We start from the raw sequence: 12,538 nt of genomic DNA, 5'->3' as shown, positions 1-12,538 counted from the left end.
GCTTGGCTACACCTGTGAGTTAGAGCGCATTAAAGCAGTCCTGGGCGCCCCAGCTCACTCCCCATCCACGCTGGCAAGACAAGTAGAGCTCTCTGACTCCACGGCTAGAGGGCTCCTGGTACTCCACCTCAGCGAGAAGATTAACACTTGGTGCGTAGTGGGTGAAATGCCCGGGCTTCACTGTGAACAAGGTGTTGCATTACTGCGCTCTGATCAGCCTCGGGAAACGTCCCATAATCCCCTTAAGTCAAGTGGCCGCTCTTGTCATTGTTTTGAACATGCCTAGGAATGCGGATATGGCCTTTGAAAGCTGGCGCGGAGACAAAGCATTACTGTGGAATGCTGTGTGTGTGTGAGAGAGAGAGAGAGAGAGGGGCGGGGAGGAGGGGGAGTCTGCTGCTGTCTGAACTTACAAGACAGCATGCTGACATGCTTTCAGCACCCCAAAAATCCACTCTGTCCCCCCACATACACACAACACACTCCCTGTCACACTCCACCCCCCCATTTGAAAAGCACGTTGCAGTCAATTGCATGCTGAGATAGCTGCCCATAACGTACCGCTCCCAATGCCACTGCAAGTGCTGCAGATGTGGCCACGCCAGTGCGCTTGAAGCTGTCAATGTGGACAGACTGCAGAGCTTTCCCTACTGTGCTCTATGAAGGCTGATTTAACTCAAAGCGCTCTACATTTGCAAGTGTAGCCGTAGCCATAGCCCTGGTCTACACTACGAGTTTAGGTCGTAGGAGTTTAGGTCGAATTTAGCAACGTTAGATGGATTTAACCTTGCAACCGTCCACACAATGAAGCCATTGTTGTCGACTTATTGGGTTCTTAAAATCGATTTCTGTACTCCTCCCCGACGAGGGGATTAGCGTTGAAATTGACATCAGCGGGTCAAATTTGGGTTAGTGTGTATGCAATTCGACGGTATTGGCCTCCAGGAGCAATCCCAAAGTGCTCCATTGAGACCGCTCTGGACAGCACTCTCAACTCGGATGCACTGGCCAGGTACACAGGAAAAGCCCTGCAGACTTTTGAATTTCATTTCCTGTTTGGCCATCGTGGTGTGACCATGCAGAGCTCATCAGCAGAGATGACCATGGAGTCCCAGAATCGCAAACGAGCTCCAGCATGGAAGGTACTGAATCTGATCGCTGTATGGGGAGACAAATCTGTGTTATCAGAACTCCGTTCCAAAAGACGAAATGCCAAAATATTTGAAGAAATCTCCAAGGGCATGAAGGACCGAGGCTATCACAGGGACCCGCAGCAGTGCCGCGTGAAACTTAAGGAGCTCAGGCAAGCCTACCAAAAAAACCCAAGAGGCAAACACCCGCTCGGGGTCAGAGCCCCAGACATGCCGCTTCTATGATGAACTGCATGCAATTCTAGGGGGTGCCCCTACAACTACCCCACACCTGTACGTGGACTCCTGCAAGGGAGTCTTACGCAACAGGGATGAGGATTTTGGGGACGAGGAAGATGATAGCGCACACCAGGCAAGCAAAGAAACCGTTCTCCCCGACAGCCAGGAACTGTTTATCACCCTGGAGCCAATACCCTCCCAACCCCGGGCTCCCGGATGTTGAAGGCGGAGAAGGCACCTCTGGTGAGTGTACCTTTGTAAATATAATACACAGTTTAAAAGCAAGAGTGTTTAATGATTAATTTGCCCTAAAGACTTGGGATGCATTTGCGGCCAGTACAGCTTCTGGAAAAGTCTGTTAACGTGTCTGGGGATGGAGGGAAATCCTCCAGGGACATCTCAATGAAGCTGTCCTGGAGGTACTCCCAAAGCCTTTGCAAAAGGTTTCTGGGGAGGGCAGCCTTATTGCATCCTGGTAGGACACTTTACCACGGCAGGCCAGTAGCACGTAATCTGGAATTATTGCATAAGAAAGCATGGCAGCGTGTGTCCAGTGTTAGCTGGCATTCAAGCAACATCCGTTCTTTATCTCTCGTGTTATCCTCAGGAGAGTGATATTATTCATGGTCACCTGGTTGAAATAGGGGAATTTTATTAAGGGGACATCAGAGGTGGCCGTTCCTGCTGGGCTGTTTGCCTGTGGCTGAAAAGAAATCATCCCTGCTGTCGTGGTGGGGGGAGGGGTGAAGTGATCATTCCAGAGAATTGGGTGTCGGGGGGGTTTAGTTGGGTTTGTGCTGCACATTAACCCAAAAACATCAGCTCCTCCTTTTAAATGGCCAGTGTGTCTTTTTCAGTTTTAATCTCCCTTTTTTTCCTCTTGCGGCTGCAGATATTTCTACACTGCGACTAGCATCTCTGTTCCAGAGGCTAGCGCAGATAAGAAGGCAAAAAAAACTCACTCGCGATGAAATGTTCTCTGAGCTCATGCAGTCCTCCCGCACTGAAGGAGCCCAGCAGAATGCGTGGAGGTAAACAATGGCAGATTCCAGGAAAGCACAAAATGAACGTGAGGACAGATGGCTGGAGCAACAGGAGAGGTGGCGAGATCAAGAGGAAAGGTGGCGGCAGCATGATGAAAGGAGGCAGGATGCAATGCTGAGGCTACTGGAGGATCAAACTGATATGCTCCGGTATTTGGTTGAGGTGTGCAGGAAAGGCACAGACCGCCACTGCAGCCCCTGTGTAACCAACCACCCTCTTCCCCAAGTTCCATAGCATCCTCTCCCAGAGGCCCAAGAACGCGGGGCGGGGGGCCTCCAAGCACCCAACCACTCCACCCCAGAGGACTGCCCAAGCAACAGAAGGCTGGGCACATTCTGCCACCATTCTGCACTTGCTCAGCCTATAGTTGAACAGCTCCTTACTTCTGTCCAGGGTGCCTGTGTACGGCTTCATGAGCCATGGCATTAAGGGGTAGGCTGGGTCCCCAAGGATAACTGTAAGCATTTCAACATCCCCATTGGTTATTTTCTGGTCTGGGAAGTAAGTCCCTTGCTGCAGCTGTTCATACAGACCAGAGTTTCTGAAGATGCGAGCGTCACGTACCTTTCCTGGCCATCCCAGCTTGATGTTGGTGAAACGTCCCTTGTGATCCACCAGTGCTTGCAGCACAATTGAAAAGTACCCGTTTTGGTTTATGTACTGGCTGCCTTGGTGATCCTGTCCCAAGATAGGGATATGCATTCTGTCTATTGCCCCACCACGGTTAGGGAATCCAACTGCAGCAAAGCCATCCACTACGGCCTGCATATTTCCCAGAGTCACTACCCTTGATAGCAGCAGCTCAGTGATTGCGTTGGCTACTTGGATCACAGCAGCCCCCACAGTAGATTTGTCCACTCCAAATTGATTCCCGACTGACTGGTAGCTGTATGGCGTTGCAAACTTCCAGAGGGCTATCGCCACTCGCTTGTGAACTATGAGATCTGCTCTCATCTTGGTATTTTTGCGCTTCAGGGCAGGAGAAAGCAAGTCACAAAGTTCCATGAAAATGCCCTTATGCATGCGAAAGTTTCGCAGCCACTGGGAATCATCCCAGCCCTGCAACACTGTGCAGTCCCACCAGTCTGTGCTTGTTTCCCTCCCCAGAATCAGCGTTCCACCGCATGAGCCTGCCCCATTGTCACCAGGATGTCCAAATTGCCGGGTCCCGTGCTTTGAGAGAAGTCTGTGTCCATGTCCTCATCACTCTCATCACCGCGCTACCATCGCCTCCTCGCCTGCTTTTGCAGGTTCTGGTTCTTCATATACTGCATGATAATGCGCAAGGTGTTTACAATGTTCATAACTGCCACGGTGATCTGAGCGGGCTCCATGCTTGCTGTGGTATGGTGTCTGCAGGAGAGCAGAGTTGCAGGGGAAGCAGTGGTTGGATGACCAGTTTTGCAGACCTACGGCACCGTCTGCTGCCAGGACACAACAGTTGAGCAGGCTGCACGCTTGCCGTGGTATGGCGAGACAAGAGCAGCTGAGCAGAGTTGCAGCGGAAGTGGCCCTGCAAGACCACCAGGAGAGCAGAGTGGTAGCGGAAGCGGTGGATGATGACGATGGTTTGCAGACCTACTGCACTGGCTGCTGAAAGCAGTATGGCGCCCGCACAGAAAAAAGTTGCGAAACGATCGTCTGCCGTTGCTTTCACGGAGGGAGGGGCAACTGACGACATGTACCCAAAACTACTGGCAACAATGTTTTTGCCCCATCAGGCATTGGGAGCACAACCCAGAATTCCAATAGGCGGCGGAGACTGCGGGAACTGTGGGATAGCTACCCACAGTGCAATGCTCCGAAAGTAGACGCTAGCCTCGGTACTGTGGACCCACTCCGCCGACTCAATACGTTTAGTGGGGACACACACAATTGACTGTCTAAAATCACTTTCTAAAAAATCAACTTCTAATAAATTCGACTTAATGTCATAGTGTAGACATACCCATAGAGACTAACAAATTTGGGAGTGGATGGGTCACTACAAAAAGTCATTTTCCCTCAGCTGATACTGACACCTTCTTGTCAACTGTTGGAAATGGGTGACATCCACCTTGATTGCATTGGCCTCGTTAGCACTGACCCCCCACTTGGTAAGGCAACTCCCATCTTTTCACATTCTGTAATATATATACTGCTTACTGTATTTTTCACTCCATGCATCTGATGAAGTGGGTTTTAGCCCACAAAAGCTTATGCCCAAATAAAAGTCTCTAAGGCGTCACAAGGACTCCTCATTGTTTTCACATTCTTTTCTGTCACCCTTACAGTAAGCCCGGCAGAGTAGACTAGCTAGAAAAACTGCATGGGAGCTTTAAACAGGACTTACCTACAGATATTAGGAGATGCAGAGTACTCCTACATCAACACTTCTGGGCACAAGATAATTTTCCTGGAGGAATGGAAATCTAATTGTATAATGAAAGAGAGATCCAGTATTTCGTTTGCTTGGCCAAGATAGGAATTTGGGCTGATTTGTGTATCTCCCATTGTCAAGACAAGGCGCCATTCTAAGAGCTTGGAGGCACAGTAGATTGTATTTGTTTGAACTGAGTACAATGAAATTATTCAAAGTTAGTGCAGTGGGTACACTACTTTCTGTCCTAAGTTTGGAATGAATGATTGCTCATTCCAGAGATTTCTAGGTTTTTCTTGCTCCCTCTCCCCACCTTCTAAAAGTAAACCTTAACTATGCAGATGCTCTCAGCACCTGTGTGTGTGTGTGTGTGTATTTGTAAAGGGGCGCTGCTAAGTAAGTTAGGCCAAAAATTAGGTTTAAAAAGAATAAACCAGAGATGAATCTGAACCAAACACCCCTAAACATTGTGGCTAGCAAGGCAGAATCCTATGTAAAACAGATATTTCTAGAATTATTGTCCTGGTGTAGAGTGGTTGGGGCAGGTTTGCTTTTTGGAGAGAGGTGGATAAAAAGAGTTTTGTTTTAAAATTCCCTTGTGAAAAAGCATTGTGTTAATGCACAAAAACCAGAGAGTTTGAACGGTTGACTTTATGGTGTCCAGAATGAGAGAAATGAAAGCAGGAGTGACCACAACCAGTGGAAAACACTGGTGTGGGTTTTTTTTGAAAAGTTTCCTTTTGGATTATCAAAAGTGCTGGACTCCAAAAGGAAATTTTGTTTTATGTTTCAGAAGTTTGTTACTCACATTCACGGGAATTCAAACAAAAGGGAAAGGTACAAAAACAAACTTCGCCTCTCACTGATTTTTGGGCCTTTATGGAGTTTTTCAGTGTCCTACGTAAGGATGTAAGAAAGTTTAGAGTTCTTTCAGAAGTTGCAGCCACAGTTGCAGTAGGATGGGGGGGGGCTGCAGGGTCCTTTACCCTCCAACAGGGGGTGGATAGCCTCCTTCCCCCCAACCCCTATTCCTCCTAATCCCAGGAGAGGCCTATCCCACAGGGTTGAATTTCCAGTTGAGTCTTTGGAGAGATTTGGCTGTCACTGGGTGTGTGTCAATCTTTTCTTAATTCAATAGATAATTTTTCAGCCTGTGCAATTAAAGGAATACAAAATAAAGTGATGACATGCTATGCCAGTGTTCTGTTGCCTGCTCCCTGCTTGCTTCTGTCATGAGAAAAAGATCTGCTTTTTGTGAACAACTCAATTCACACCCATTTCGTTAATACCAGAGTGGGGAGGTCTGAGCCCTGCACCCTAGAGCAGTGGTTTTCAAACTGTTTTGCTGGGGACCCAGTTGAAGAAAATTGTAGATGCCCACAACCCAACAGAGCTGGGGATGAAGGGTTTGGGGTGTGGGAGGGGCTCAGGGCTGGGGCAGAGGGTTGAGGGTGAGGGTTGTGGGATGGGGCTGGGGATGAGGAGCTTGGGGTGCAGGAGGGGCTCTGGGTTTGGCAGCGCTCAGGGCTGTGGTATGGGGCTGGGGTGAGGAGGGGGTCAGGGCTCTGGGCTGGGGCCACAGGCTCTGGGCTGGGGCAGAGGGTTGGGGTGTGGGGGTGAGGGCTGCGGGGTGGGACTGGGAATGAGTGTGTGTGTGGGAGGGGGCTCTGGCCTGGGACAGGGGGTTGGGGTGCAGGAGGGGGTCAGGGCTCTGGGCTGGGGATGAGGAGTTTGGGGTGCAGGAGGGGTTCTGGGCTGGGGTAGGGGGTCGGGGTGTATTAGAGGGTCTGGGCTGGGAGTGCAGGCTCTGGGGTGAGGCCTGGAATGAGGGGTTTGGAGTGCAGGAAGGGATTCCAGGTTGGGGGGGGGGGGCTTAGGGCAGGGGCGCAGGGTTGGGGCACGGACTTACCTTCGGCAGCTCCCGGTCAGCAGCTCAGCTGGGGTGCACCATGGACCACGCTGTACCCCAGAAGTGGCCAGCAGCAGGTCTGGTTCCGTGTCACTCTCACTCGCAGGCACCACTCCCACCCCTCCCCCAAGCCAGCCAGTGGGAGTGCGGAGCCGGTGCTCGGGGCAGGGGCAGCGCGCGGAGCCCCGTGGCCCCCCTGCCTAGAAGCCGGACCCGCTGCTGGCTGCTTCCAGGCCACAGCGCAGTGTTGGAAAAGGTAAGCACTAGCCTGCCTTAGCTGGGCAGCCCCGCCAATGGGACTTTTAACGTCCTGGTTGGCGGTGATGACCAAAGCAAGGCGACCCACGGTTTGAAAAACACTGCCCTAGAGCTGGCCCCAGCTGAGACCCCGGGAGGCCCTGTGGGGGCTGGCACTGCTGTGGCTCCCCTGTTCCAACCCCATGTCATGCAGGAGGCACAAGCCCTAGTCCCCCCGACCTGTCTCCTCTCACCAGCGCCTCCCATATCCCATCTCTTAGGCAGCCACAGAAGGTGAAGTTCTCAAGGTCGTCGTCCTCGTGCACCCTCTTCATGTGTGCCAGGTCACACCAAAGTTTACATATTCGGTAATTTACTAATGAGAAATGTTAGTCTCCAGTCAGATCAATATCAGACTTGTTCTCTGTCCTTGGATTACAAAGGAAGTCTAACATTTGTCAGGGCCCTTCATATACTGCCATAGGCGCCGACTCCATGGGCGCTCCGAGGCTGGAGCACTCCCAGAAAAAATAGTGGGTGCTCAGCACCCACCAGCAACAGCTGTTTGAAGGCACCCCCAATTTGCTGATTGGCAGCTAGGGGAGGGGCTTGGGGCAAGGGGGAGAGCAGCAAGCAGGCTGGGGATTGGGGAGGGGTCAGAGCGGGGGCAGGAAGAGGTGGAACAAGGGCGGGGCCTCAGGGGAGGGAGAGGAGTGGGGGCGCGGCACCCCCGGGGAAAAGAGAAACTCAGTGCTGATGTATACTGCTGCTTGGGTGAGATCTATCGTTTGAAGCTGAAGTATCCTTCTGGTCTAGAGTCATCTGTTTTGCCATCATCAGCTCTATATGGAACCATATTTTTTGCCTAGAACAAACATTTATGATGGGTTAGATGTTTGACAGGAAGCATGGTGCCTGGACAGCTTGGAGCTGTGTCCCCAGCATGTTCGTGATCTCTCCCAGAACTCTGCTCTTTCGAGTGCTGAAGCACGTATAAAATTGCCCAGTTTGTTGTTAGGGTCAATATATCGCTGTGGAGCCTAGTTGTAACCTGTATATTTTTGAACACAAGTGTAACATATAGAACATCTGCAGACGTTGCAGCTTTAGGTTTGCACCTCGTTGCTTTAAATATTATCCCATAATCTTTTCCACTGCATCTTGTGTGTACTTCGCATTTCTCCCCCCACGGAAATGAATTGCACTGTGAATAACCGGTTCTTCCCTCCCTGTTTGTTCCCAGGGTTCTGGCTGGTGTGGACTGTCATCATCATACTTAGCTGCTGTTGCGTTTGCCATCATCGGCGTGCCAAACACCGCCTCCAGGCACAGCAGCGGCAACACGAGATTAACCTGATTGCTTACCGGGAAGCCCATAACTACTCAGCTCTGCCATTTTATTTCCGTATGTACTTCCTACAGATCTTCCTAGATGCAACAGGGAGCAGGCTGGCTTTTGAAAGAGTAAAGACCAAAGAATTCACCATGTCGGGTGGAGGAGGGGAGAAGCTGCTGGGTCAGAGGGAGAGGTTGGGGGCTGCTGCTGCCTAACTTGTGGTTTGTGGAGAGGAGGAGGTAAATTCTAGCTGCCTGGAACATGTGGCCCTGCTGACTCTGGAAGCAGAACTGTGCCAGCAACAGGGCCTTTATCCCTGTCATTTTTCTGCTCCTGGGTTATCTGTACCTTTTCCTGGAGCCATGGAGAGGTTTTTAAAAGACCATATTCAGGAGAGCTTGGAACGATCTTTCTTTGATACGCCTGCTATGTAACCTATTTTTGCAGCTGGTTTGACTGAGGTAAAGAAAGTGGCTTGACAGAGATTGGTCACTCAGGGGCCAGGTGGGAATGATGACTCAGCTGTGACCCTCCTGGTTCCCAATCCTATACTCTGCCTACTAGACCATGCTAGATTTCCAGTGAGTTAACAGATTCATTGTTACTGCATCTGTGGGAGCTATATTGGCAGAAAGAGGAGAGAATGCAGTTGCCCTGATGCATTATGATATAAGGACATTTCCCTTGAAGTTATACTGTTTAAAGAGTGTTTTGATCAGTTGCTTAATTCAGTCCACTTCAGCCTGTTTTGTCTCCTTAGGAAAACCTTTAATTGATTTGTGGGTCCATTATAAGCACAAATATAGTGTTCCCCTCGCCACTCGTGGTGATAGGGTTTCACTCTGGCCACACCAGAAATACTGAATCCAATATTAAAACAACATAGGGGCCAAGTCTCTTAATTTTACTCTAGTTGCTGCCTCCTCTTACATATGCAAAAAGCTTCAGGGGGGTGAAATCTTTGATTTTTTTTTTTTTTGAAATGTAAACACCAGTGATTAGAGAACCCCAGCCTAGCAATCTGTGAAGTCACCTAGTCGGCTTCCTGCAACCAATACAGGATTATTCTCTGCTGTAATTTATAGTGCACTGTTCAGGGTGGTCTAATAGCTAAAGCATGGGACTGGGAGTCAAGAGATCTGGATTTTACTCCCAGCTCTGTACAGACTCCCTCTGACCTTGATCTAGTCACGTTCTCTCTGTGCCTCAGTTTCCCATTCTCTAAAATGCGATAATTACCTCCTCACGTAGGGGATGATGCTAACTCATTGTTGCTTGGTTTAGAATCCAGGGGTTCTCAAACTTCATTGCACCACAACCGCTTTCTGACAACAAAAATTACTACACAACCTCAGGAGGGGGGACCAAAGCCTGAACTCGCCTGATCCCCACCATCCTGAGGGAGAAGAGGGGGGCAAAACCCAGGCACACTGCCCCAGGCTGAGGGGCCAAAGCAAAAGCCCAAGGGCTTCAGTCCCAGGCAGCAGGGCCTGTAACCTGAGCCCTGCCACCCAGGCTAAAACCCTCGGGATTTGGCTCTGGGTGGTGGGGCTTTGGCCCCGGGCCCCAGCAAGTCTAAACCAGCCCTGGCGACCCCTGTAGGTCCACCCCACAGTTTGAGAACCGCTGGTTTAGAAGCTGCTAGAGATGGGCAAAGTATCATAAATTACGTGAATGACATTGATCTATTTTAAATAACAAATTTCATGAAATTGCACATGAAATAACTTCTACCTCCCGATTTTAGGATTTTTGCCAAATTATTTACTGCCTCCCTATGAGGAAGTGGTGAACCGACCTCCAACCCCTCCCCCACCATATAGTGCCTTACATCAGCAGTGCGTCCCAGCGGGTGGCAACAGCACAGTCCCGGATACGCCAAGAAACCTCCAGCCCGCACAGACAAGCTCTCCTCCACCGCCAGGTGGCACTAACAGCAGCACTGACAGCACTGGGTCCCTCCGTGTCCGGGACCCTGAATCCTCCATGACACTGGCTGAACGAACTGTCACCAAAATGCAGGGTACCGAGCCAGGCAGCTCCAGCACCGGCCCTGAGTTGGAGGAGATGGCCGATCCTGTGTCCTTCCCGGATAAGGATTCCGAGAGCAAGGAGGAACTGCTTAAAGATTACAGCTGTGAAAGCTTCGACCATAACAGGGCTATTCCCGATGCCAAGGACAAGACACCCAGCAGACACCGCCGTTTCACTGGCGACTCGGGAATTGAAGTCTGCGTCTGCAACCGGGGCCACCATGACGATGACCTCAAGGAGCTTGATGGGCTCATTGACGATACTTTGGATGGGCCTCTGGACTTCTGTGACAGCTGCAGTGGCCGCCTCCATGGGGATGAGGAAGAAGGGCTTTTCAGTGCCTCCGAGGAGCAGCACCGTGAACATAACCACCACCATCTGCCTCAGCAGCCGGTGTGTGTCCTCCTGAACACCATAAATGAGCAGGACTCTCCAAACTCTCATACCAATCACCCTCCCAGCTAAAGTGGCTGAGTCATAAGGGAGAGTCTATAAAAGGAGTAAGAACAACTTTAAAAAAGGTCATGCAAGCTTTTCCCCCCCCCCCCCGATGTAATTTTGGGAATATCCCCAAAAGCACTGCTTGGGAGGGTGGGCAACTGCTCCTGTTTTTTTAAAATCGCATCCCTCCGCCTACACGTAGTAGGGACTTCAGTTTCAAAACGAGACCTTGGTAAAATGGAACTTTCCTAATGATGATTTTGGTGGTGGATTATTACTGTTTGGTTGGTTTTAGTTTTCCAGAACCTGCTTTATCTTGCAAGTCATAAAGCTCAGCAAGTCTAACCCTGTGAGGATAAGAAATACAGTATGGCTCCACCCTCCAGGTGTCTTCCCAGAAGCACACAGCTTCTGATAGCACTGGCAGTCAGCAGCCCAAGAGTTCTGGTTTGATTAGTGCTCTTGAGGGAGTAGAGATAATCCAAGTTTTCCCCCAAACAATAAATCACTAAATCAGAACAGTGCTGTAATCTTTGGTGCTTCAGCAACAGGTAGTGGTGTAGGAGATTCCCCACTTGATGCTGGTAACTGAAGGACCAGTTTCTTCCAGACAGAATATTAGTCTATAGCATGCAAGTTACAAAAAGGGTCGCAGAGTTTGCCTTTACATACTCTTTTTTTTTTTTTTAAAGGCAAATATATTCCTTTAATCAATGCCTCTCAGAGCACAGCGATGAGTTAGAATCCAGGCAGCTGGGCTGCCTTTCCAAGTACTGTGGTCTCTCTACATGACATTCAGCTTGTGTGCTGCAAAAGGTTTGGCCTTTTTTTTTATTTTTCATTTTATTTTTGTACCCTTAGGGCAGCACTTTAGTTAAGATGATAAAACAAAAACCAGGGCTGTCTTTGGCCAGTGTGCCTTCAAGTTTCAGTGATGCATGTTGAACAAATGGAGAAAAACCTCTGTCTGTTGCAAAAGGATTACTTACAGCGGAGACCTGTGCAGTATTCTTTTTTTTTTTAATCCAAAAGTTTGGTGCGATTCTAATGCTGACCACTTAAAAGAAATGAATGTCTAGGGTTTTTTCTTTTTTTTTTTAAGGTGGCAACTGGCTACTGTATAATGTCTGAGCGTTGTGTGTGTGACTGCAATACATTCATGCATGTCCTACTGGTAACATGAAACCTGCTGTAAGACTGCAAGAAAATTTACTGTAGCTTTGCTTTAATAAACAGTAGAGTTTTTGTTAGTATAAAGGGAAGGGAAAAAAAAACAAACAGCTGAAACTAACATTCCCTGGAGCGTTCCTGTGGAAGAGGGCAGGACTCAGTCTATATATGAAGTGTGCTTGGGTTCCCCTCTAGCTTTCCTTTACTTATGGTCATCTCGATCATTACTGTTATGGAGGGAAATTGAAACCTTAACGCAGGCATTCAGATTTGATTGATCGAAACCAAAATCAGTTTTCAGTAACGTGGAAACCAAATATAACACCTTTTCTGATAACTCGCATGTGTGTCATTTTGTGAACGGAGAACAAAAATCCGTGTTTACATTTTACTTGACATACACTATGTTCTGCTGGTAACAAATATGGATTATTCAAGGTTTCTCATTTAAATACTTTACCTCTGTACTGAAGATCGTGCATTTTAGTTTCTGCTTGTTCATCTGTAATGAGCAACGTTTTTTAAAGAGCAGCCGTTTCTCTCCCCTCCCCCAACAAACAGCCTTACATTAAGCAGATGTTCACTGGAACTAGAATTGCAATTTCTACAATAGGATGCATTGAAACAGTCTTTCATTG

The 12,538-nt window shown here is 49.2% G+C and overlaps 1 protein-coding gene across 3 annotated transcripts in view; it reads left to right on the top strand.

Annotated features, from left to right (window-relative positions):
* WBP1L (WW domain binding protein 1 like) overlaps positions 1-12,237 on the top strand; it is an 86,999-nt gene extending 74,762 nt beyond the window's left edge. For all 3 annotated transcript variants that reach the window (XM_084633833.1, XM_084633834.1, XM_084633835.1), the window contains exons 3-4: positions 8,163-8,324; positions 10,003-12,237. In XM_084633833.1, the coding sequence (XP_084489959.1) occupies positions 8,163-8,324; positions 10,003-10,754 (914 nt within the window). In that variant the 3' untranslated portion in view covers positions 10,755-12,237. The remainder of the gene's footprint in view (positions 1-8,162; positions 8,325-10,002) is intronic.
* Positions 12,238-12,538: the final 301 nt, after the last annotated feature.

This window comes from Lepidochelys olivacea (assembly GCF_965140295.1).
Source record: "Lepidochelys olivacea isolate rLepOli2 genome assembly, chromosome: 7".
Classification (NCBI taxonomy): domain Eukaryota; kingdom Metazoa; phylum Chordata; order Testudines; family Cheloniidae; genus Lepidochelys; species Lepidochelys olivacea.
This window is presented reverse-complemented; position numbering and strand designations above follow the sequence as displayed.